The 23,995-nt window shown below is 39.3% G+C and overlaps 1 protein-coding gene across 1 annotated transcript; it reads left to right on the forward strand.

The window, feature by feature from the left end:
• The first annotated feature begins 874 nt into the window (after positions 1 to 874).
• Positions 875 to 19,558, forward strand: LOC127422184 (SPARC-related modular calcium-binding protein 1-like). The gene is made up of 11 exons (XM_051665516.1): positions 875 to 1,646; positions 6,197 to 6,368; positions 6,537 to 6,652; positions 6,755 to 6,854; positions 6,944 to 6,994; positions 7,083 to 7,145; positions 14,290 to 14,370; positions 14,488 to 14,680; positions 15,127 to 15,299; positions 15,369 to 15,462; positions 18,123 to 19,558. Exons 1-11 carry the CDS (start codon positions 1,566 to 1,568, stop codon positions 18,391 to 18,393), a joined length of 1,395 nt encoding a protein of 464 aa, XP_051521476.1. The 5' UTR covers positions 875 to 1,565; the 3' UTR covers positions 18,394 to 19,558.
• Positions 19,559 to 23,995: the final 4,437 nt, after the last annotated feature.

Consider the following 23,995-nt stretch of genomic DNA (forward strand, 5'->3'; position numbering starts at 1 on the left):
TGGCCAAAAAAAACAAAAGTTGCATACATTAATATTTCATTGGACTGCCTTTAGCTTTGATTACGGCGCACATTCGTCATGGCATTGTTTTGACAACCTTATGTTGTCAATGTCATAGCATTTATTTCCATCCAGAGTTGCGTTAATTTTTGGCCGAGATCTTGTATCGATGACGGGGGAGTCGAACCACTCCATAAAGTCTTCTCCAGCACATCCCAAAGACTTACAATGGGGTTAAGGTCAGGACTCTGTGGTGGCAAAATTATGTGTGAAAATGATTTCTCATCCTCCCTGAACCACTCTTTCACAATTTGAGCCTGATGAATCTTGGCATTGTTGTACTGGAATATGCCTGTGCCGTCAGGGAAGACAATTGATGGGATAACCTGGTCATTCAGTACATTCAGGTAGTCAGCTGACATCATTTTATTGCCACATAATGTTGAGCCTTGACCTGACCAATTGAAGCAACCCCAGATCATGACACTGCCTCCAGAGGCTTGTACAGTGGGCACTATGCATGACCGGTGCATAGTGGTTTCAAGCATTTTAGTGATCTCTGATTAAGATCATTCAAGATTTTTTTCTGACCACATTTCTTCCGCGATTCTGATGGTTCACTGCTATCCTTCCAGATTTTAATGTGTTGGGCAGTTCTTAACCCAATTCCAGTGATTTCAGCAATCTCAGTTGTTTTCTTTGCTTGATGCAGGCCAATAATTTGCCCCTTCTGAAACACCGTAACATCTTTTCCATGACCCCGGCATGTGTCTTCTGACATGGTTGTTTACAGGGGTGTAGATTCCAGGGGGGAATCTAAGCCCCCAATAATCAAAACATGGTATAAATAAACATTTATTTATACCATGATTAATGGAAATATGTAAATGCTTCATGCTTGTTGTTTAAGAAATGAGAAGCTACACACTGCATCAGTTAGGGTTAAAATAATTGTTGCCAGCTGAAACATATTAATCACTGCAATAATGATTTAATCATAGGCTCTTAAGTATCTGCTTATTTAAATCCAAATGGCGACCTTTTTTTGACCAGGCAGTGTATTCGTATGCACAATATTATGTTCATTAGTGTATTATTAACTTCTTTATAAATGAAAAAGAGGACAAAGTATTGGCTATAATTCACAGTTAACAACATCAAGACCACATCCAATAGTACAAACTTACCGTCCTCCCTTACCACCCTGAGGAGGGAGTTAAGTTTCCTGTGTGTGAATTTGGAAGTCAATACAGTCGGCTGTGTCGAGCTCTTTAAATATCATGAGTGGAAAGATTACTGAAGACGTAACGCAAGTAATCTTTTGAAGCTTCATTTCTGTTTAAAGTTTGGTGTTTTTATAGTCTATTAATTGTTTCTTGTCGAAAAGCTCGCAGGATACAGAGCGGACGGGTAGGTTTCCTGAATACGCGCGGGCTTATTCAACTGTCTTCAACGTCCGAATCCTGGCCGTTGCTGTAGCGGAGACGCGCGCCTTGTGTTCAAATTCACACACAGGCGGGAAGAGCGAGACCGATCGCAGAGCGTGGGCTGTTGTGGCGGGAATCATGCTGTCTTTGATGTTCGCCTGTCGCGTGCTGCTCATTGTTTTGATGTCAGATTCAGTCCAGACGGCGAACAAATCTCAGGTAACCTCGGAACGATTGTGGACGAACTTATAAAAAACAAAACAAAAACAGCTTGTATGTGTAAAACGAAGAATATATATATATATATATATATAATTTGAATAAGATTAGGATAATTGTTTAACATTTAAAATTAAAAAAAATTTTTGCAGAAAATTTAAATTAAGATAGTGTGATGTAATGAGGTGATGTTACTATTCTATTACTGTACTATTACTTTGTGTAAAGTTATATCCAATTTTACAACTCTGTTGCTGTGATGACTAACACCATAAACGACTATAAAAATATTGATTTACAGCTAAAATAATACAAGTTTTAACAGAAGAATGAATGCAGGTGCTTTTATAAAATTATAAGCTTGACATTTCTGCCTTTAAGCCCTCCAAAAATTGGCCCCATTCACTTCCATTGTTAGTGCCTCACGGTAATCAGGATTTTTGCTTTTCAACTAAAAGGAGGGAGGAGTCGAAATAATTTTTTGTGGTTAGCAACATTATGCCACAAATGCTGTTAAATGAGCTTAACATGTATTGAACCTGGAATATTCCTTTGATTTCTGTTAAGACAGATTTATTTTTTATTTTTGAGGATTTCTGTATATTATTGTATTACTGTCTTTCTATGTGTCATAATTGTCTATGTTAAAATATGCACCTGTTAGCCCAGCAAAATCCCACCTTGAAATGCTAAAGCCTGTACAAGCCACATAAATCTGAACAGTGCAAGAGTTTTTGTCAAAAAGCAAGCTAGGACACATTTAATACTGGGTTCTTTTTCTCGTCCTCTCTCCACATAAAACTGGAATTAAATTAATTAAAAATATGCACACCTGTCAGCAAGGTAGCACCAAGCTCTTTTTCAGAACTAAAGCAACCACCTGAGGCCACTCAGACTGTGTATTTATTTTCATTCACAGTTATAAAATTTTCAGGCATGCCTCAGGTCGACAGTGCTGCCTTGTTCTCCAACAGAGACATCGTTGACTTTCTGTGCTGTCTGGCTGTTTGTTACTCCACACTTGGCACGAACAGGTTTATGCACAACTGTGTTCATGTCACTTTCAATGTTTCGTTGTCATGCATTTGAAACTGGACTGTGTAGGTGTGGAAAGCTTCCATCTGAGCTTATGACTTTGGCAAGTGACACTTAGTACCTGGTGAAAAGAAATGCATGGGTTAGTGTCCAAATATGAAGTTACTTTAGAATCTTGATTCTGTCTGTGTAATAGTTATTTAATATTAGTTACATTGATGTTAAAAAGTTGCCTTTCCTACAACCAAAGTTACCCACAGAAAGATAAACCACTACTAGGGTAACTCATGTGACTAAAATAATGCAATAGACATTAACTAAATAATTTATGTAACCTAAAACAGTGGTTCTCAACCCAGACTCCAAGATAATATTCACAGGCCCTTCCCTCAAAACAATAGCCATGAGTGAACACCAGAGGTAGAAAGTAATGAATTACAACTACTCTTGTTACAGGACTTGAGTACATTTTTCAACTTTAAGTATAAATAAATATTAGTACTTTTACTCGAGTTGATTAAAAATGAAGTATTTAACTTCGCTACAATTATTTTACACCACAATTACAAAGTACAAAAAAATACATAATATTTCTGAATTTTTGGGAGGAAGAAAGTTCTAAGTGCTAAATCTGTTTATAAACTAAAACGCACTGTGTGCCGCATGACGGAAGCTCGATGAGAACAGCAGCTTGCATAAACTGCTGCCGGTGTCCTCTCTTCTCTAGCTTCTCCAAGACATTCTGCCCTGTCACTATACAAGAACTGTAATACTGTGATTTTCTGCATATTTCATTTTATTCTGGAAAGGAGCCATTCATTCAGGTACGAGGGAACCGTCTGAGCACATTTAACCACTGATCAAACTTCACTTGTTTTTAAGGTTGGCAATGTTTTAACTGTGTCAAACATTAACAGTTTGACATATATGTGGGGATATCTTGCTACTGTATGTCTAAAACAAACTTTTTATATACCTTTAGAAAGGTACAATGCCAATAGTGTCGGGAATTAACGGGGAATCGGGGAAAAATGCCACAGAAATTGACAAAAAATATCCCCAAAATTCAAAATATGGGGGCAAACAAAATGCCCACTTGTTTTATTAATAATATCTGATATAGTTACAATTACATGCATTGCGATGGGGCGTAGATTCCAGGGGGGATGGGGGGGAGGTAACCCCTCCAATAATCAAAACAATTAAGGACAGCCCCCCCCCGTTATTTATGCCATGATCAATAGAAACATGTAAATGCTTCACGTTGCAACAAAAATGGAAGCATATATACTATATATAATATAATTTTCATAAAGTAACTTGTAATTACTTGAGTAGTTTTTTGTCAAGCTACTTATTTACTCTTACTTGAGTCATAATATTTCTTAGTACTTCTACTTGTACTCAAGTGAATTATTTCTTCAGAAGCAGTACTTTTACTTAAGTAAAAACATTTTACTCTTTCCACCACTGGTGACCACTCAACGGTGCATTTTAACAGTGTGAGAAACAAGTCAGTTTACATTGTAATCTTGATTTTTTTTTAGAGGTTGTTATTTTGCTTTTACATATTTTACCAAATTATTTAACTTTAAAAAGTTTTTAAAATCCTTTTAAGTCATCTCGAGGCCCCAATTTTGGGCCCCAGTCCCCTGTTTGAAAACCACTGACCTAAAACATGCAAATTTACACAACTAAAAACATAATTAGTATTCTAAAATAAAAAACAAAAGTGATGGGCTACGCAGGGACTTTATTTATTCTTTTTACAAGAATCCTTTTTTCTTTACTGTCATGTGAAATATTTTATTTTACAATATTTTAAATTAAAATTAAAGTAAATATAGACCTACCATTTTTTTATTGTATATGGTAAAGCACCTTATTAAAGGAATATTCCGGGTTCAATACAAGTTAAGCTCAATTGGCAGCATTTGTGAGACAATGTTGATTACCACACAAAATAATTTAGACTTGTCCGTCCTTTTCTTTAAAAAAAGTAAAAATAGAGGTTATAGTGAGGCACTTACAATGGAAGTGAATGGGGCCAATTTTGGCAGTGTTTACAAATGAGAAGTTTATAAATTAATAAAATCACTATAAAACCACACATTATTTCTTCTGTTAAAACTCATATATTATTTGAGCTGTAAAGTTGTTTAAATTGTGATTTTTACAGTTATATTGGGCTTTAGGGTTTGTTGATATTACATTGTCATGGTACACTAAAGTTGTAAAATTGGCAATAACTTTACCCTGAAAGTCATTGTAATTGATTTTATCACACTAAAATCATGTTAAAACGCATAATATTTATTGTGGCTATACTTTTGAAACCGTGAGTATTTTAACGTTTACAGATTGACCCCCATTTACTTCCATTGTAAGTGCCTCACTGGAACACAGATTTTTGCTTTTTTTAAAGAAAAGGAGGGGCAAGTCAAAATAAACTTCTGTGGTAATAAATATTATGCCACAAATGCTGTCGATACAACAACACAGGGGTGAGTAAACAATGACTGAATTTTAATTTTTGGGTGAAATAATCCTTTAATCTGCTTCCAATATTGGCTAATCAGCATATACCAATATTGTCATCAATGTATATTGTGCATCACTAGTTAATATCACACAGAATCTTCAGATACAATAGATAAATGTAGACCTTAAACTGATTGTTTAGAAATGCTTTAAATTGTAGCCCTGTAATACAGAGTAAGTTATAACATTACTACATTTTTACTATTTAAAGAAATATTCCAGGTTCAATACAAGTTAAGCTCAATCGACAGCATTTGTTGCATAATGTTGATTGATTTCCATAAATATAAATTTTTACAACTTCGTTGCCATGACGATGTAATGTCAACAAACCCTAAAAAGACTGTAAAAATGATGATTTAAACAACTTTACAGCTCAAATAATATGTGAGTTTAAACAGAAGAATTCATGTAAGTGCTTTTATAAAATTATAAACTTCACATTTCTGCCTTTAAAACCTCCAAATGATCCCCATTCACTTCCATTGTAAGTGCCTCACTGGAACCAACATTTTTGCTTTTTTTTTTTTTTAAAGAAAAGGACGGACAAGTTGAAGTAATTTTTTGTGGTAATCAACATTATGCCCCAAATTCTGTCGATTGAGCTTAACTTTTGAACCCAGAATATTCCTTTAATATGTGAGATTTGTAGTGTGGTGTTTTCTGTATTTAAGGTCTGTTTCACATGGATAAGAACAAACAAACTGCTTTCTGACCAATGTACTACTATTCCTTTCCTAATTAAAATGCATTAGAACATGCCAAATTCAACTGCAAAATCAGTGTGTCTAAACTGTCTCGCATCACCTTCCCCATCATGGCTCTTCCAGCTTGTTCCACGACAGTAGACTGCTGTTCTTCAGCTAGACATATTTCAGATCCCCCCCATTTTAGACAGACTAGCCTTTGACGTTCAGCCGGGTGTAAAAAAAAACAAACAAAAAAACTCACCTCCTCCCATTTTCTAATTATAGTTGCTGGTCTCTGACAACCTGTGGCCTCAGGCGTGTGCGCTGGACTGCACTAGAGGGCGTCATCGAGCAGTATGTGGCAGCAACGGCCAAATGTATAAGTCTCTGTGTGCCTTCCAACGTGCCCAGTGCATCAACAACCAGCTGACGACAGCCGCACGGTCAGTCTGCACAGGTATACACACATGTGCAGAAAACAGACAAGCCAACCAAAAAGGATGATCGAGATGTGGTGCAATGATATTTGCTAACTAAGGCTGTTCGTAGACATTCAAATTATAAGAATATACATATACAAGCATATATTCCTGGGTAACGGGCTTGAAATAATGTCTGTCAGCAGATGCGTTGAGTTCAAAATGTCAGCTGGCTCGCTCTCAAGCTCTGCGGGCTAGTGCTCGCTCGGATTCCTTCGCCATCTTTATCCCAGAATGTAAAGCCGATGGAACCTATGCAGAGGTATTGTGATGCTTAAGTTGCTAAAAACCAGCAAGAAAGAAAATGCACTCACTGTGTCTTTGGATGCCTCACAAAGATCTTCCCTTAACCTTTGACCTGTAGGTGCAGTGTCACAATCAGACAGGTTACTGCTGGTGCTCCACCCCTGATGGGATACCTGTCAGCAGAAGCTCTGTCCTACACCTGCAACCAAACTGCACCGGTAAGTTCTGTTTAAGTTTATGGTGAACTAGTGCTACAATCGAGCTGTTTTTATGGAACGTGTCTAACCTATGATCATCTATTTTGAAGGTCAGATATCCGATAATGCTCAGGAAACTGATGTGGAATCAGCACAAGCAAGTGAGAACACGGATACACACTTGCACCCAAATATCATAGCATAATGAAATAAATGTCCTAATATCAGAAATATTTCCTCTGAGTTTAGAGCGAGGCATTCATTGGCGATCTTCTCCTGACCCCGAACAGCGCCCTTTGCAGACTCCTACAGGTACTTTCAATAGATTTCTTACAACTCAATGGAATTTCTTGCAAAAAAAACAAAAAAAAAAACACACACAGGTGAAGCGAATAATGTTGATCATCTCCTAACAATGCCACATGTCAATGTCTCGGGTAGATTAGATGGTAAGCGAACAATCGGTTGTGTTGAATGCAGGAGAAATGGGCAGGAGTAAAGACCTGAGTGACTTTGACAAGGGCCAAATTGTTATGGCCAGATGACTGGGTCAGAGCATCTCTGAAACGGCAAGGCTTGTAGGGTGCTCCCGGTCAGCAGTGATGAGTATCTACTTTCAGTGGTCTGAGGAGGGACAAACCGGCACGAGGGAAATGAAGGATATCCCATCTGGTCCGAACTGACAGAAGGTCTACTGTGGCACAAGACACAGAAAATTTTAATAATTATTATGGGAGGTATGTGTCACAACACACAGTGCACCGCAACCTGCTGTGTATGGGGCTTTGTAGCCACAGACTGGTCAGAGTGCCCAAGATGACCCCTGTCCATCGTCGAAAACGTATGCGAGCCTCAGAACTGAACCTTGGAAGGAGTGGAAGAAGGTTGCCTGGTCTAATGAGTCCCGTTTTCTTTTACGTCACGTGGATGGCCATGTATGTGTGCGCCATTTACCTGGGGAAGTGATGGCACAAGGATGCACTGTGTGAAGATGACAAGCCGGTGAAGGAAGTGTGATGGCCTCTTTCAGCAGGATAATGCGCCTTGCCACACTGCACACATTGTTTGGGAATGGTTTGAGGAACATGATAAAGAGTTAAGGTGTTGCCCTGGCCTTCAAATTTCCCAGATCTCAATAGAATTGAGCATAGGTGGGATGTGCTGGACCAACAAGTCCGATCCACGGCACCTACACCTCACAACTTGCAGGACTTGAAGGATCTGGTGCTAATGTCTTGGTGCCAGATATCACAGGACACCTTCAGGGGTCTTGTAGAGTCCATTGTCAATCAAATCTGGTTGAGTATGTATCACCTACAAGCAAAACACACTGATGATACTAACTTTATTGAAAATGTGGACTGCTGTTGCATTAATACAGTGGTTCTTAAAGTTTGGGGCATGAAAGAAGGGTGCAAAAGACTGACCTAGTTCTCAAAATCTTTCACTTTCACACATTTAAATTTGCCAAAGTGACAATACTAGGGGTGTAACGGTTCTCTGTAAAAAAACCGAACCATACGGTTCGCCACCCACGGTTCGGGAAGCATTCACACCACGGTCAGTTCACCTCATGTTTAATGACGCATATGAAGCACAAGTTTTGGTCAAGAAAACAAAGCGTCAAACAGACACAGTTACAACCTCTGCTAATGCACCTGAATGTATCTGTAAATGGATACGCTCCACCTGTGTTTCACGTGGGTCAACTTGATGACATCACTGTTCTGCAAGCATTGTGTTTAGTTGAAAATGGCAAGTGGAGAAACTAAATGCTGATAGAGAAGCCCCCTGCATTTCTCCTTTCTGGGAACATTTTCTTTTTGCAGTCAATTACAACAGCGATGGTCAACAGACGTTTACAAAACAGGCACTGTTTGCAGACGTTGCTCGACACAAGTGCTGTATACTGGTAATATATGTCAATAATGTGTGTGAGGGTTTATTAAAAATGCGCACACAAGTTCTTCCTGTTTCTTTGTGCGGCTGTAATCTATCACGAGCGTCAATAATGCGCTTTGATTAATGGCATTAAGATGCCGTTATAGTAATACATTGATACATGATTAATCATTTACACCAACATCACCCAGGAAATGAGCCGCAGGTGAGCCAAAACTGCACACACTCCCTTCCATTTTTAAGCAGGCACTCAGCGCTAATTTGGACAGAAATGAAACAACAACTAAAGCGCTTGGAGTGTTCATGTGGGATTTCCATATATGATTAAAATACTCAAGCAGCATTATCACAACATCCCTTCTCGTATGCATTCTAATAGCAAGGTTATTCCTTCTATAGTGACGTATAGCTTCCGAATATTGAATATATGTTGAGATGAGTTTGAGGTGCACTTTATGTTGATGCATGAAGTATATTAGTGCAGGTATTAAGTTAAAATGTTGATGTAGTAATTTAGAGAAAATGATTTATTTTTTAATTTTTAGTTAAGGACCTTGACAAATATTAACCATGGTTTTACTATAGTAATATTGTAGTAACCATGACTGCTGTCACCATGGTTTTCTGAACAGAAATCATGGTTTTGATACAAGTAACCATGGTTTTATAACAGTAATACTGTAGTTTCTATATAGTAACCATGATTTTACTATATATTGTAACCATGACAGTAACCATGTTTATATTGTGGTTACTATGATTTTACTACAAATGCCATGGTTAAGCTATGGTTACTGTTGTAAAATAATGATTGTTATTTAAGGGCAAACATGTTGAAGTGTTTACCAAATAGATTATTCTTTGGATTTGGCAGTAATATATATTTTTTTAACAAAGCAAATACTGAACTGTACCGAAACTGTGACCCTTAAACCATTATACAAACTGAACCGTGAGAAAATTTGAACCGTTACACCCCTACAATACACACAAGAACCAATGAAGTTTGTGTGCAATTTCTTCTCCACTGCCTCATTCTCCTTATATGGTGTCAGGTGTGTCCACTGCCCTACATTTATGTAAGCAAAGGTGTTCTTGCATGCATGCCAGATTCAAATGTGTGAAGGTCAAGATTTTTTGTGAATTAAGACTTTCGGTCTGTTCCTCAAATAATGCTATCATGTGGCTTCAGAAGACTTGCAATATTGCACATGAGTGATTTGGACGGCTTTAATGGTGCTTTTATGTAGAGGTAGACCGATATTTAGGTTTGACCTATTAAAGGTGCTGTGAGCCATTTTTTTCATGGAAAGGTATGCAAAAAAATGTTCCTACTCCCTGAGAGATATTACTGAAATAAGTGTTGTAAGATATCTCACCTGTCTCTGTGACAGCTGTAGACTCTGTAAACAGCAGACAGTGATGCTCGACCTGTCAATCATTTAGCATGTTCTCATAGTGTTGTAGCTGCAGTGAATTAATGAGACTTACTGCCATTTTCAAGTCATGTTGTTCATAACAGTTGTCAGTTGAGGGCACTATTTTGCACTGTTGTTTTTAACAACCATTTCTGCACGATTTCGGTCTCAATAAAGCTAATTTGGTATCCTTGGAGTGAGGGGTTTTGGAAAGAGGGGGCACGGCATATCCAATGGCTCAGTCTTGTGGAAGTAGAAAGGCTAAAATCACTTACAGCACCTTTAACTGTATCCATTAGTACATTTTTGTATGTGGATATTTGGCAATAGTTTTTTTTTTTTTCTCTCCCCTTTTTCTCCCCAATTTGGAATGCCCAATTCCCAGTGCACTCTAAGTCCTCGTGGTGGTGTAGTGACGAATCTCAGTTGCCTCCATGTCTGAGACCGTCAACCCATGCATCTTATCACGTGGCTTGTTGAGCGCATTCCGTGGAGACATAGCGCATGTGGAGGCTTCACGCCATCCACCGCGGCATCCACACACAACTCACCACGTGCCCCACCGAGAGCGAACCACATTATGGCGACCGTGAGGAGGTTACCCTACGTGGCTCTACCCTCCCTAGCAACTGGGCCAATTTGGTTGCTTAGGAGACCTGGCTGGAGTCACTCAGCACACCCTGGATTCGAACTCGCGAACTCCAGGGATGGTAGTTAGCATCTTTACTCACTGAGCTACCCAGGCCCCTGGCAATAGATTTTTTTAATTATTATTCCTCCATGTTCCTCTGTGGCTGACCCTGGAGGATACTACTGCTAACATGGCTTGGTTCTATAGTATACCAGTGTCCCTTAAAGGTGAAATGAAAACAATCACTGACACTTTGTGGGGATTTGCTAAATCTAAATCTTTCATCATTGATAATATTCACCCATATTTTAATCCTCACTTCAATGCATATTTTGATTAGATAATCAAGTGTTATAAATTGAAGCGAGGGCATGCAAAAACAAATGCGAGTATACAGAAACATGCACCATCAGCGCATACAGACACATTGTGTCTCCAACTTTATATTTTGTGAATAATAATTAACCTTATTCCTCATTTGATTAAATATATACTGTATTTACAAACTCTTTATATAGTGAATATATGTCCTAAAAAAGCTTAATTTGGTAAATACTTACATATAAAGCTGACCTGTGTAAGTATCAATCACTTCTCTTTTTCCACTAGAGTTTCTGCTGCTAAAATTGATTACCAGAACAAGATCAGTAACACTTCAGATTCCCATAAACTATTTTCAACTTTCTCATCTCTTCTCTATTCTCCTCCACCACATCCTGACAAGGTAGTGAGTATCAGCAGCCAGTTCTCTACACCTAACACCCACAGCTACTCTCTTCCAACATCCCATCCTCTGTTTTCCTTTTTCTCTCCTCTCTCCGAGACTGAGGTCTCCAAAGTGCTTCTTTCTAACTGTCCTACCACCTGTCTACTTGACCCTATCCCCTCCCATCTTATGCAAGCTGCCTCTCCATTGATCTTACCCACACTCACACATATTATCAACGCATCTCTCACAACTGGAAACTTTCCCAATACATTCAAGCAGGCTCGAGTAACCCCACTGCTTAAAAAACCAACACATAACCCCACAGTAGTCGACAACTACAGACCGGTCTCTCTCCTGCCCTTCCTGTCTAAAACTCTTGAGAGGGTCATTCTCTCACAGAACAACCTACTCGACAGACATCAATCTGGCTTCAAAAAAGGACACTCAACAGAGACTGCCCTCTTTTCAGTAGCTTAAACCCTGCGACTGGTGAAAGCTAACTCCAAATCATCCATCCTCATCCTCCTTGAATTGTCTGCTAACTTCGACACAGTGAACCACAAGATCCTCCTGTCCACCCTCTCTGACCTGGGCATCACAGGATCTGTGCTTGTATGGTTTGAGTCATATCTCACTGGCAGATCGTTCAAGGTCTCCTGGAGAGGAGAGGTGTCCAAGACACACCAGCTGACCACTGGGGTTCCTCAATGTACACAACATCACTCGGACCGGTCACTGAGGCACATGGCTTTTCCTACCACTGCTACCCAGATGATACGCAGCTCTACCTGTCATTCCAGCTTGATGACCCTACTGTCTCAGTTCGTATCTCTGCCTGCCTCTCGGACATTTCGGCTTAGATGAAGGAATGACACCTTCAGCTCCACCTTGGCAAGACAGAACTCCTCGTGATCCCAGCCAACCCATCTGTTGACCACAACCTCACTATTCATCTTGGTTCAACGACACTAACACCAACCAGAACAGCCCGGAACCTGGGAGTGGTGGTAGATGACCAGCTTAATTTCACCACACATATTTCATCAACCGCACGGTCTTGCAGATTTGCGCTTTACAACATCAGACTTTTCCTGTCTGAATATGCCTAACAGCTCCTGGTCCAAGCTATGGTCATTTCAAGACTGAACTACTGCAATGCTCTGTTGGCTGGCCTTCCAACTAACACAATTAAGCCACTGCAGATGGTCCAGAATACAGCAGCGCATCTGGTCTTCAATCAGTCAAAAAGGGCTCATGCCACCCCACTCTTGATTTCACTCCACTGGCTACCAGTAGCTGCCTGCATCAAATTCAAGGCTTTGACTCTGGCTTTCAGGACAGCCAATGGAACCGCACCCTCTTACTTCAATTCACTTCTTCATGTCTATTCTCCAACTCGCTCTCTGCGGTCTATGAACGAGTGACGCCTGGCGGTCCCATCACAAAGTGGCTCAAAGTCTATTTCACGATCGTTCACTTTCTCTGCTCCTCTGTGGTGGAATGAACTTCCAACCTCCACATGATCTGCTGTTACCTTCTCAACATTCAAGAACCAGCTGAAAACTCATCTGTTCCATGATCACTTAACAAACCCACACTAATTGCACTTACTACTGCACTTAACCTGCACTTAATGTACAAAAAAAAATCCTTGTCTGTCTCTTTCTTCTGTTCTAGCATCTTTTCTGCTCCAGCCACTGTGAGAACTTGGCAGTCCTATACTGCAGATGTTGCTAAACTTTGTATGACAAATTGCTTGCTATGTGTCTAATTTGTAAGTCGCTTTGGATAAAAGCGTCTTCTAAATGTAAATGTAAAGCATTGTAACCGAGCCAAGTTTCCGTCATTTCAAAATAAGAGTCCACAGTGTATTTTGGGCTTGTTTTTTGTTAAAAATCCTGTGTTATGTGCCAAATTTTCTTTTCTTTTCTTTTTTTCTTCTAGTAAGGATTGGATTTTTGGTTATACAATAAACTGCATCTGGGATTTTATTAATTTTGAATTCTTGTTACCTCTATGTCTCTGCCCGTTACAGAAAGTCTATGAATTTCTTTTTTTAATTCTATAAATCGATTTTAAAAACTATTGGGGCAAGTAATCTGTTATCAGACTTTCCAACCTCCTTCGCTATCAGTATCGGCAAAATCAACTATCAGTCGACCTCTGCTTTTATGTGCTTTTGGTGTTTGACAGTCACAATCCTCTTATTATTGTGTTCAATGGATGACAAAAAGTCATACTAGATTTGACTTGATGGTTGAGTAAATTAAATTCAAATTTGGAATAATTGCTAAAAAATAACTTGATAAAAAGATCTAATGCAATATCTTGTGATAATATATGCAATACGAGAGATTTATAAGCAATTTTAGTGGGCCAGTAATTTTCTGTTTGAACATTTTTAGATTATGGACATTTTTCACGTTTTTCAAGTTTCAAAGGGGGCCGTGACCCCCAAAAAATGGAAAACTACTGCATTAATACAACGTCTTGAATAAATTTGACTTTGGTTTCTTGCCTTAAAATGAAAAAGTGAATGTATTAAAACTGAATGAACTACATTATGATGGGAAATTATTCAAAAATTTAGGAAAATCCCAGTTTTTTTAATCACAAAAACATTATGAGAGATAATAATTAGGAGTATTTATTTTAATCAAATGACAGCCCTAGTAGTGGCATTTCTTTGCTTTTCATTGAGATAAGTTTCTTTATTAGAGAAATGTTGTTGCTAGTCGCAGTGGCCAGACAAGAAGCGGGAGAGATATAGTCTATTCTTCATGTTTTCAAATACAGGAGTCACTGCACCTCCGTTTTGGGTGACCATCCAGTTGAACTCTGACCCAAAGGGCAACCGCTCCCTCAGACGACCCAAAGGTGAGTGTGTTTCTGTTATAAAACTCACAGTTGTTATTATAATATAAGGCACAACAGCATGGAAATTCATCCTGGTCTAAGCTGGTCTTTTCAGAAGGGTTACTCTGTGTCCTGCAGATACTCTAAAGACCTGTAACCACGAGAGAACAACTGTGCTGGCTGAAATGGCCCTCCAGTGGTCAGAAGAGCGTTTTATCCCAGAGTGCAGTGCAGATGGGCGGTACAAAACGGTTCAGTGTCACAGTAGCACAGGATACTGCTGGTGTGTCAGAGTGGACTCAGGAAGGCCCATCCCTGGCACCTCTACAAGGCAAGAAATGGGTGTATTTGGGCCTGGGTAGCTCAGCGAGTAAAGACGCTGACTACCACCCCTGGAGTCCCGAGTTCGAATCCAGGGTGTGCTGAGTGACTCCAGCCAGGTCTCCTAAGCTACCAAATTGGCCCCGTTACTAGGGAGGGTAGAGTCACATGGGATAACCTCCTTTTGGTCGCTATAATGTGGTTCTTGCTCTCGGTAGGGAGCGTGGTGAGTTGTGCGTGGATGCCGCGGAGAATAGCGCGAAGCCTCCACACGAACTATGTCTCCGCGGTAACACGCTCAACAAGCCACGTGATAAGATGTGAGGATTGACGGTCTCAGACGAGGAGGCAACTGAGATTCGTCCTCCGCCACCCGGATTGAGGCGAGTCACTACGCCACCACGAGGACTTAGAGCACATTGGGAATTGGCCATTCCAAATTGGGGAGAAAAAAAGGGTGTATTTGCATGAGACAGTGAAGGAAGGCTGTAAACGACTCCTCTACCAGATTAATGTTTTGATTTGGCTAATTACTCTTGTGTGTTACAGGAACCAAATGCCTGACTGCAGCCGTCAGGAAACTCACACAGTCATCGTCAACAACAGCTACACACAAACATCTCTCTCAGGTCAGAACTCTGTTGTTTGATACTGTAAACAGATTTTAGATGAGATATCTGAAGAATGTGTGTGTGTAGGTTGTCCCAGTGTACAAAAGACAGACTTTCTGCAGAATTTGATTCAAGAATTTCAACAGGACGTTGAAAAGGGCGGTCTGTCTCCTACTCACAGGTAAGAAAAACAAACATCACCACAGATTACAGTCATCAGATGTTGCCATCAGTTGATATTACAGTCATTAGATTTAAATCACAATCAGATGATGGCTCTGTTGCAAACTCTAGTGAGCTGTCTACATAGACAGCATTTTAAGGCATAATAGGCACACTTCCAGCGTAAAGGCAATAAAGCGCAATGGTATGGTTTCGGAAGGACAAATTTAATTCATTTTTTCCATAGAGGAATTTAATTTGAGCAATAACTTATAAACCTTTAAAGACAGACCTTCCGTGAGCTCCGAGGTTGTTAACTGATGGTACAGATATATGCTTCTGTTAAATCTATCAGTCTGGTTTATTAGCGGATTCCTGGTGTAGAACTACACTACCCAAGATACTGAAGGGTAAGAATCAACCAATCAGAAAATTGCAGCACACAAAAGGGCTTTTCACACTTTAAATTATTACCCACTTTACCCTTCCCGACGGAGACAGTAATCAATGCTGAAGATTTTGCGACTGCACGATGCGCATGAATATTAAATGAGGTAAGCACTGAGGCATGATTTGATTGGTTGTGTTGCTTAACAACTTTCTGTAACATTCTAAAAATTGCTGGGATAAAACCCCCTTTGCTAACCTCCTTTCAAAATATCAAAAGCGAAACGTTGCTTTACGCGATAACCCAGGGTTAATCGCAGCGTAAAAAGCCCTAAAGCACTCCATGACACTGTGAATGACGTAATCGATTAATCTTCAATTGACTTATACTTTTGTAACGTATATGTAGGCATGGCTCGTCTATATGGGCAGGTAGGGCAGAGCCCCACCTAAATATTCATCCACTTGAAAACAGAGATCCTTACTATAAACTGCCAATAATGTAATATGTTTGCCCGTAAATATGTTCAAAATGCTGACATATGTATTTAAAGCAGGCCTGGTATACATTTTTATCCTATTTTTAAGTCGTAAAGTAGCTGAAAGCCCCATTAAACAGTGTTTGATGTAGATATTCAAGTATGTGGGGCAGAGAGTCTGCTGCCTCCCGAACTCCACAGCGCCCCTCAGTTTTATCAATGGAAAACTGTGGTCAAATACGGTACTGCAATGAGCCCTCATTGACACATATTGGGGCAGAAATAAATCTGCCCATAAACATAGTGCCAAACCAAAGGTAATTTTAGTATTAGTGCACGCCAGCAGTGTGACAGTTTTCGAACATCGATGAATGTGTATGTAACAGTGTGTTGTTTTCAAGACAAATTGACCATCAACTTGATCCTGACAAGCCAGACATAAAAAATTGTTTGGCAATCAAAAGATAAGGGTGAGTGATGAGATATTGTATGTTTTGTATGATGACAAATTGTATGTCAAAAAGCCTTGGTGCTTGAAACTTTAAGTTTTAAATTTACTGTGATTTAAAAAATATCAAATATATATATAAAATATATTAATCTTGGTTCAACGACACTAACACCAACCAGAACAGCTCGGAACCTGGGAGTGGTGGCAGACGACCAACTTAATTTCACAGCACACATCTCATCCGCCCGGTCTTGCAGATTCTCGCTCTACAACATCAGGAAAATCAGACCTATCCTGTCTGAATATGCCTAACAGCTCCTGGTCCAAGCTATGGTCATTTCAAGAATGGACTACTGCAATGCTCTGTTGGCTGGCCCTCCAGCTAACACAATTAAGCCACTGCAGATGGTCCAGAATGCAGCAGTGCATCTGGTCTTCAATCATTAAAAAAGGGCTCATGTCATCCCACTCTTGATTTCACTCCACTGGCTATCTGTAGCTGCCCACATCAAATTCAAGGATTTTACTCTGGCTTTCAGGACAGGCAATGAAACAGCACTCTGTTTCTTCAGTTCACTTCTTCAGGTCTATGCTCCAACTCGCTCTCTGCGGTCTATGAACAAATAAGTTTGTCCGAGGTGTCAAAACACGTGTCAAGTTCTTAGAAATGTAATCTATGAGTCCAATTTCGTTTCATACATTTTTGAAAAACCTTTATTTTTCTACATAAAAAAATAAGAAATGTAATGTGGTATAACCATGTAAATTGTATTAAAATACTTTTCTTGTCCCTTGAATACATGAGTATAAAAACCTCAAAAAAGTTTTCAAACACAATTTTTAGAGTTTAAGTTTTCTCAGGGTTACACCATATGACCTGAAAAAAATTAGCCTTTTCATAAAAACTTAGCTTTTATTGAGACTTTGACTTGTTTGACTGTCTCTGGACGGTTACACCACATGAAGTTTTCTACTTTAAGCCCCAGAAAAAAATATCAAAATGACTTCAAAATGAAAATATGCTCATCATTTACTCACCCTCATGCCATCACAGATGTGTATGACTTCCTTTCTTCTGCAGAACAAAAATGAAGATTTTTAGAAGAATATCGCAGCTCTGTAGGTCCATACAATGCAAGTGAATGGTGACCAGACCTTTGAAGTCTTATGGATTACTTTTATGCTGACTTTATCTCCTGTTAGGAGCTTCAAAGTTCTGGTTATCATTCATTTGCATTGTATGGACTTACAGAGCTGAGATATTCTCCAAAAAATCTTTGTTTGTGTTCAGCAGAAGAAAGTACGTTTCTATCACGTATAAAAAAATTTGTTAAGTTAAAAAAAAATGGTCTTGTTTTTCAGGACAACTGAGGACCGTCCTCCTGTCTCCACCTCTTCTCCATCTCCCTCTCTCCATCTCTCATTTCCTGTTAGAGCTCTCCAGTGGTACTTTGCACGGCTTGACAGAGATGCTAATGGGATTCTTAACGAGCACGAAACACGACCGTTACGAATCCTGCTCCGCAAAACGTTACATCCTCGCCGCTGTGCCAAGAAATTCATGCAGTTCTGCGACAAAAACGCAGACCGTGGCCTAAGTGCTCTAGAACTTAGCTCCTGTATCACCATCTGAGGACAAACCATAAATATTGTGCATGTTTAGTTATCTTTGGAAATTGTTGCAGTCCAGTTTGACCTTCATCTCTCCAATGGCCTCTGAGTCTCAGACTGTAGCATTCGATCCATTCACTCTTTTTTTTTTTTTGTCTTGTTCAGTCTTGCCAGCGTTGTGACCTTTTCACTTATGCATGTCCAAACAAAGGACTTGTTATTGGTTTTGTAAAAATAACTGCAGGTAAGCCTTTCAGACTGCTTGAGCAGTCAAATTTGTGTGTGTGTTTTTCAGTGTCTGAGAGCAAGAATGTTTCATACTGAGTTTGGGCATGTGTAAACACCATGGTATATGAACATGGTGATCATTCGGTAATATGGTATACAGTCCAAAAATCTGAGACTACATTGAAATGCTGGATTTTTTTTCATTAAAACTTAGAAATAAACAAAGTCTAGGATTTTGAAACATTTAAGATTAACCATATGATGTAAAACTAAGAAATGTTCTCGATTTTGCATTATTTATTGGGCACTAATCAAATAAGAAAATTTGTGACATTTATCATACTAACTCCTTTGTACAAATTGTCAGATTTCCTTGCTTCCATTGAAGCAAACAAGACGTATTTGGCACATTCTCTCATTCTCTCAAATCATGCTGAATAACATGATTGTCAGGTTTTGTTCATGCCAGCTTGAGTGCAGGCTGTCTTTAAAGAAAAAGGCAGAATACCTAATAATAAGACATTCTGAAATTCATGTTCATTTTCCAATGGCATGATTATCCAATCAGTTTCATTTGTCATCAGCATATTTTTAAAAATAATCATACCTCAAGTCAAATTGAACTACATCTTGTAATTTCATGATGCATAGCATCGTTTTCTGATCCTGATCTTGATTTGCACCCCTATTATGTTGGGTATGTTTGTGATACTTTTGGACGAGAATCATGCTTCCAGTGATGCCAAAGAACACCTCTAGGTGTCAGTGTAACTCCAGTCCAAATCTGCTCAACATTGTATTGAGCAGCTGATGGTCTCTGACTATTGCAACTTACTGCATGTACATTATACAACCTGGGTTAATCCCAGGTTACTGGAATCTCAACTGCGCTTGATCTTCAGATGAAGACTGATCCTATGATTTGTGTACTGTAAGTCGCTTTGGTTACAAAAAGCATCTGCTAAATGACCAGGAAATACTGTATATGCAGTAAGCCCTACCCAATGTCCCTTAAAGGGATAATTCACCCAAAAAGGAAAATTCTCTCATCATTTACTCACACTCATGACATCCCAGATGTGTACGACTTTCTTCTGCTTAACACAAAGACTTTTAGAAGAATATCTCAGCTCTGTAGGTCCATATAATGCAAGTGAATGGTGGCTTTGAAGAAAACTTTGAAGCTCCAAAAAGCACGTAAAGTCAGCATAAAAGTAATCCATATGACTCCAGTGGTTAAATCCATATCTTCAGAAGTGATACGATAGGTGTGGGAGAGAAACAGATCAATATTTAAGTCATTTTATTTACTATCAATCTCCACTTTCACTTCCACATTCTTCTTCTTTTGTTTTTGGCGATACACTTTGTGTATATCGCCACCTACTAGGCAGGGAGGGGAATTTATAGTAAAAAAGTACTTAAATATTGATCTGTTTCTCACCCGCACATATCATATTACTTCTGAAGACATGGATTTAACCACTGGAGTCATGTGGATTACTTTTATGCTGACTTTGTGTTTTTTGGAGCTTCAAAGTACTGGCCACCATTCACTTGCATTGTATGAAACTAGAGCATATATATTCTTCTAAAAACCTTTATTTGTGTTCTGCTGAAGAAAGAAAGTCATACACATCTGGGATGGCATGAGGGTGAGTAAATGATGAGATAATTTTCCTTTTTGGGTGAACTGTCCTTTTAAGAAAGGATTATGCACTGACCATCTGATGCATATTGCACACAAATATGGCAAGAGCTTTCCAAAATTGCAGCTCCAAATTGATTGTCTGGCTTTATGCAATTTAGGTTTTTATCAGTCTGATGTTCATAATTACGAGGCACCTGAGTGCTTCCAGGGTACAATCATATATATACACACACATACAGAGAGTTGTGTTTGTGACACTTTGTAAATAAGATTTCCTTGAGCACACATGGGGGATTCTAATTAAACCTGCCAAGAAAATGTCCTGGACATATTTAACCCCAGATCACTAGAAATTAACATATATATAGAAAATGTTCAAAATTATATTTTGCATGAATAAAAGGAAGCCTACATTTAGGACCATTAAGATTCTTTTGCATTGTGACATTATTCTCAAAGATAGAGGTCTAGATGATCGTACACAAACCTGTTCAGTGTTCTTTTTTCATCTCTCTCTTATATCTCTCCATCACCATTATCAAGATCCAGTCCTGTAAGTGAGCAGCGAGGGGAAATTACACATTAATAAATCATCAATCTGTTTCATTTCTAAAGAAAGAATCAGTCTCCGTGTTAAAGATCTGACTGAGATGTGTTGAAGGACTGACTTAAATGCAGCTCAGTACTTTAAGATTCATAGTAATAATGTGTGTGTTGTTTGAGAATTACAAAGACTTTCTGGGGGGGTCCCTACTTGAAAAATCAGGTCAAGATTATTTTCGGAACATAGTAGCTGGTTTGCTGCTGGTTCTTGGTAGTCTACACTGTCTGACTAGCGTGATCAAGATGGTCTACCAGGCTGACCTAGACCCCATCTGCTAGTTGTCCAATTTATCAACCATCTACAGTAGACATGCTTGGACCAGATAGAAAACGTTTAAACGGATACCATCTACACCAGACCTATTCAACTGGCGGCTTGTGGGCCAAATCTGGCCCGTTTGAGGTTGTCAGTTGTCTAGGGGGGTTGTCTTCTGTGTCTGTTCACACTGTTTTTCAATTGTTTTCCTATGCAAACTTGCACTAAACAGACGTCGCTTTAAAGGTACAATTATATGCTTTGTTCAACTGAGAAACGCCTCTTCAACTGTACTGTACTAAGAAAGTTGCACTTATAAAGAATGTACTGTTTTACCAGCTGAAGTGTGTCCTTTATCAAATGCAGTACATATTGTGACAGTACACGATTTCGAACATAGCTATTGTGTCATGTATTGAAGCGACAAAATGCTCCCCCACCTTCCCCCAAAATCAGATGGTGAAATGCTTGAAGGTGACCTGTCCCGTATTGAAATGCTCAAAATGCTAAAGCAGCCCGTATTCGCGGATTGAAAAACTGTCAAACTTAGCTGTCACTATGGTAACCTCAGGAAAACGGCGGAAAGTAAAAATACATACTCTAATGCTGCGCTCCATTTTAAGATCTCCGACAATAAAGACATTCCATGGACCGATGCTTGGAAGATGACGTATAAGCCGTTAACTTAGAAGTTATTCGATTGTCAATTAGATGTCTGCTAGCAACCAAACTGATAAATGAGGCTGCAATAGCCTATTAGCATTTGTTGTACAGGTGTACGATTATCAAAAGACAGTATAATTTATCATATTTTAAACACCTGTCTCTGCAAACGTTTGCTAAAAAGTTTTTTTATTATGTAATGTAGGAACCTTGAATCACAGATGGATATTATTTAATAAAAGTAAATGTTTATCATTAACTTTGTACATATCCCCGCGTGTCGCCATGTTTTCTCTGTGAAATCGTAGTTGAGGATTTCCGCGCGAGTTTCCAAGTTGGAAGTCCGACTTCAAGGGGCATTACATTGCACTTTTCCTAGTAGGAAGTTGGAAATTCCAAGTTGACTGGAATGCAGCATAAGGGCCTGAAACATGCTCTACGCAAGTATGTGAACGCAGACTTACCTTGCAACGCAAGCTCAATTTAACACGTCATTGCGTTCTGAAAAGTGTCAAATCACATTTCATAACCCAACGCAAGTACGTGTTGCATTCTCAGCGTTGGCGCCGGGGGCACTATGGCGAGATTAGTGTGAACTGTCCACTTCTACAGTGAGTTTTCTCTTTTAAGACAGCTACTGTCATGGCGGAGCACCAGTTCGAAGAGAATATTGCTGAGCAAGTAAGTTAAAGTCAATATGTTAATAGCAACTTGCCTGAATAATGTAGGGATGTCCCAATACCATTTTTTTTAAAAATCTTTATACGAGTACGAGTAACGATATTTCCTTTTTGGTGCTCGCCAATACTGAGTCCGATACCCGTTTATTTTTTCTTCTGAATTCCATATCAACAGTTTTTCAATTTTATCATCAAAATGGTGTTTGAATAAATTAATTCATTAAAATGTAACCAAATGACAATATTTGATTATTACCAAGTTTTGATTATTACTTCCTTAATTAACGGGTTTGAACACTGTATGTCAGTCTGTCTTTGGGTCTCACAGTATATTGCTGTTTGCAGCAGTGGCAGTTCTAGCTTGTATGGCGCCCTGTGCGAAACCCGCTTCAACACACCCCCGAAGTTGTTGACGGGGGTGGGGGGTTGTATGGTGCCTTGGGCGAAACCCGCTTCAACACGCCCTCAAAGTTGTTGACTGGGGGGGTGTATGTGTGGGTGCCTCGTGCCGCCCCCCGCAAGATGCCGCCCTGGGCAACTACACATGTCGCCCATGCCTAAATCCGCTACTGGTTTGCAGTAGTGATTTGGCACAGACAAATGGTCTCTTCTTGACACTGTGTTCAAAATTAAAGAAAAATATCAAATGGACACAATGGCTTTTGATGGAGGGTTACAAAGAATGAGATGGAGAAAAGAAGGGATTAAAAGACAGTCAAAACACTTTTAGTGCTCAGTAATGGATGTGTTGACAAGTATTGTATAGAGTTGTCCTCAATTACTGCCTCTTTATGAGACATCACGCTGTGTTGTGAAAGGATTTTAGGATAGTACTTTAAAAGATTGACATTTTGTCTACTATTGATGAAAGAGACACAAAATAGCTACAGCATTGTGAACTTAGGTCTTACTCCATAAATCCTCTCAAATCAAATTTAGAAATGTGAATGGTGTGTGTGTGTGTGTGTATTGTCTGGCTAAAGCTCCCATCTTTTGTCATGTTCTGTTCATGCTTGACGCTCCAGAAGGTCTGAAATTGGCTGTCAGTTTTCCACTGCTGGACTCAGAGCTCCTAATGGAATAAATTGGTCCCAAGATGTTCAATTTAACTGTGACCCAACACCCCAGAAAGATTATTCATCTGATAATCAAACCAGAGCATGACCAATAGGCAAGAACCTGTTAAAGAGCTAAACACTCTCACTTCCCAACACTCACACACACATCTGCGCTCGAGACATTGAGGTTAAGTGTGTACACAGGGTCAGCTATTTGATTTCACTAATTTACTGATTGGTCTCGGGAGAATATGAACGTCTTTAACACACAGAAAAACTGCTGTTACTGTGATGAACAACTAGAGATTACCTGGCCATAAACACATTTAGGGTTATCCCATGTCAAGTCAACCACAGTCTTTGACACCCAGACACATTTAGGGCAGAAAAAAAATTACGATAATCAGTACAAATAGAGTATCAGAATGTTTGGGGCTTGGACCCCTAATGATTAGGGATGCACCGATACCATTTATTCTTTGAGC

This window comes from Myxocyprinus asiaticus, chromosome 31 (assembly GCF_019703515.2).
Source record: "Myxocyprinus asiaticus isolate MX2 ecotype Aquarium Trade chromosome 31, UBuf_Myxa_2, whole genome shotgun sequence".
NCBI lineage: Eukaryota > Metazoa > Chordata > Actinopteri > Cypriniformes > Catostomidae > Myxocyprinus > Myxocyprinus asiaticus.

Excerpts from the sequence above, each read along its gene's own strand:
- LOC127422184 (XM_051665516.1), top strand. The coding sequence starts at position 1,566 with ATGCTGTCTTTGATGTTCGCCTGTCGCGTGCTGCTCATTGTTTTGATG. Across the intron at positions 6,995-7,082 it reads TGTGGAATCAGCACAAGCAA|AGCGAGGCATTCATTGGCGA; the intron begins GTGAGAACACGG and ends CTCTGAGTTTAG. Across the intron at positions 15,300-15,368 it reads CACACAAACATCTCTCTCAG|GTTGTCCCAGTGTACAAAAG; the intron begins GTCAGAACTCTG and ends GTGTGTGTGTAG.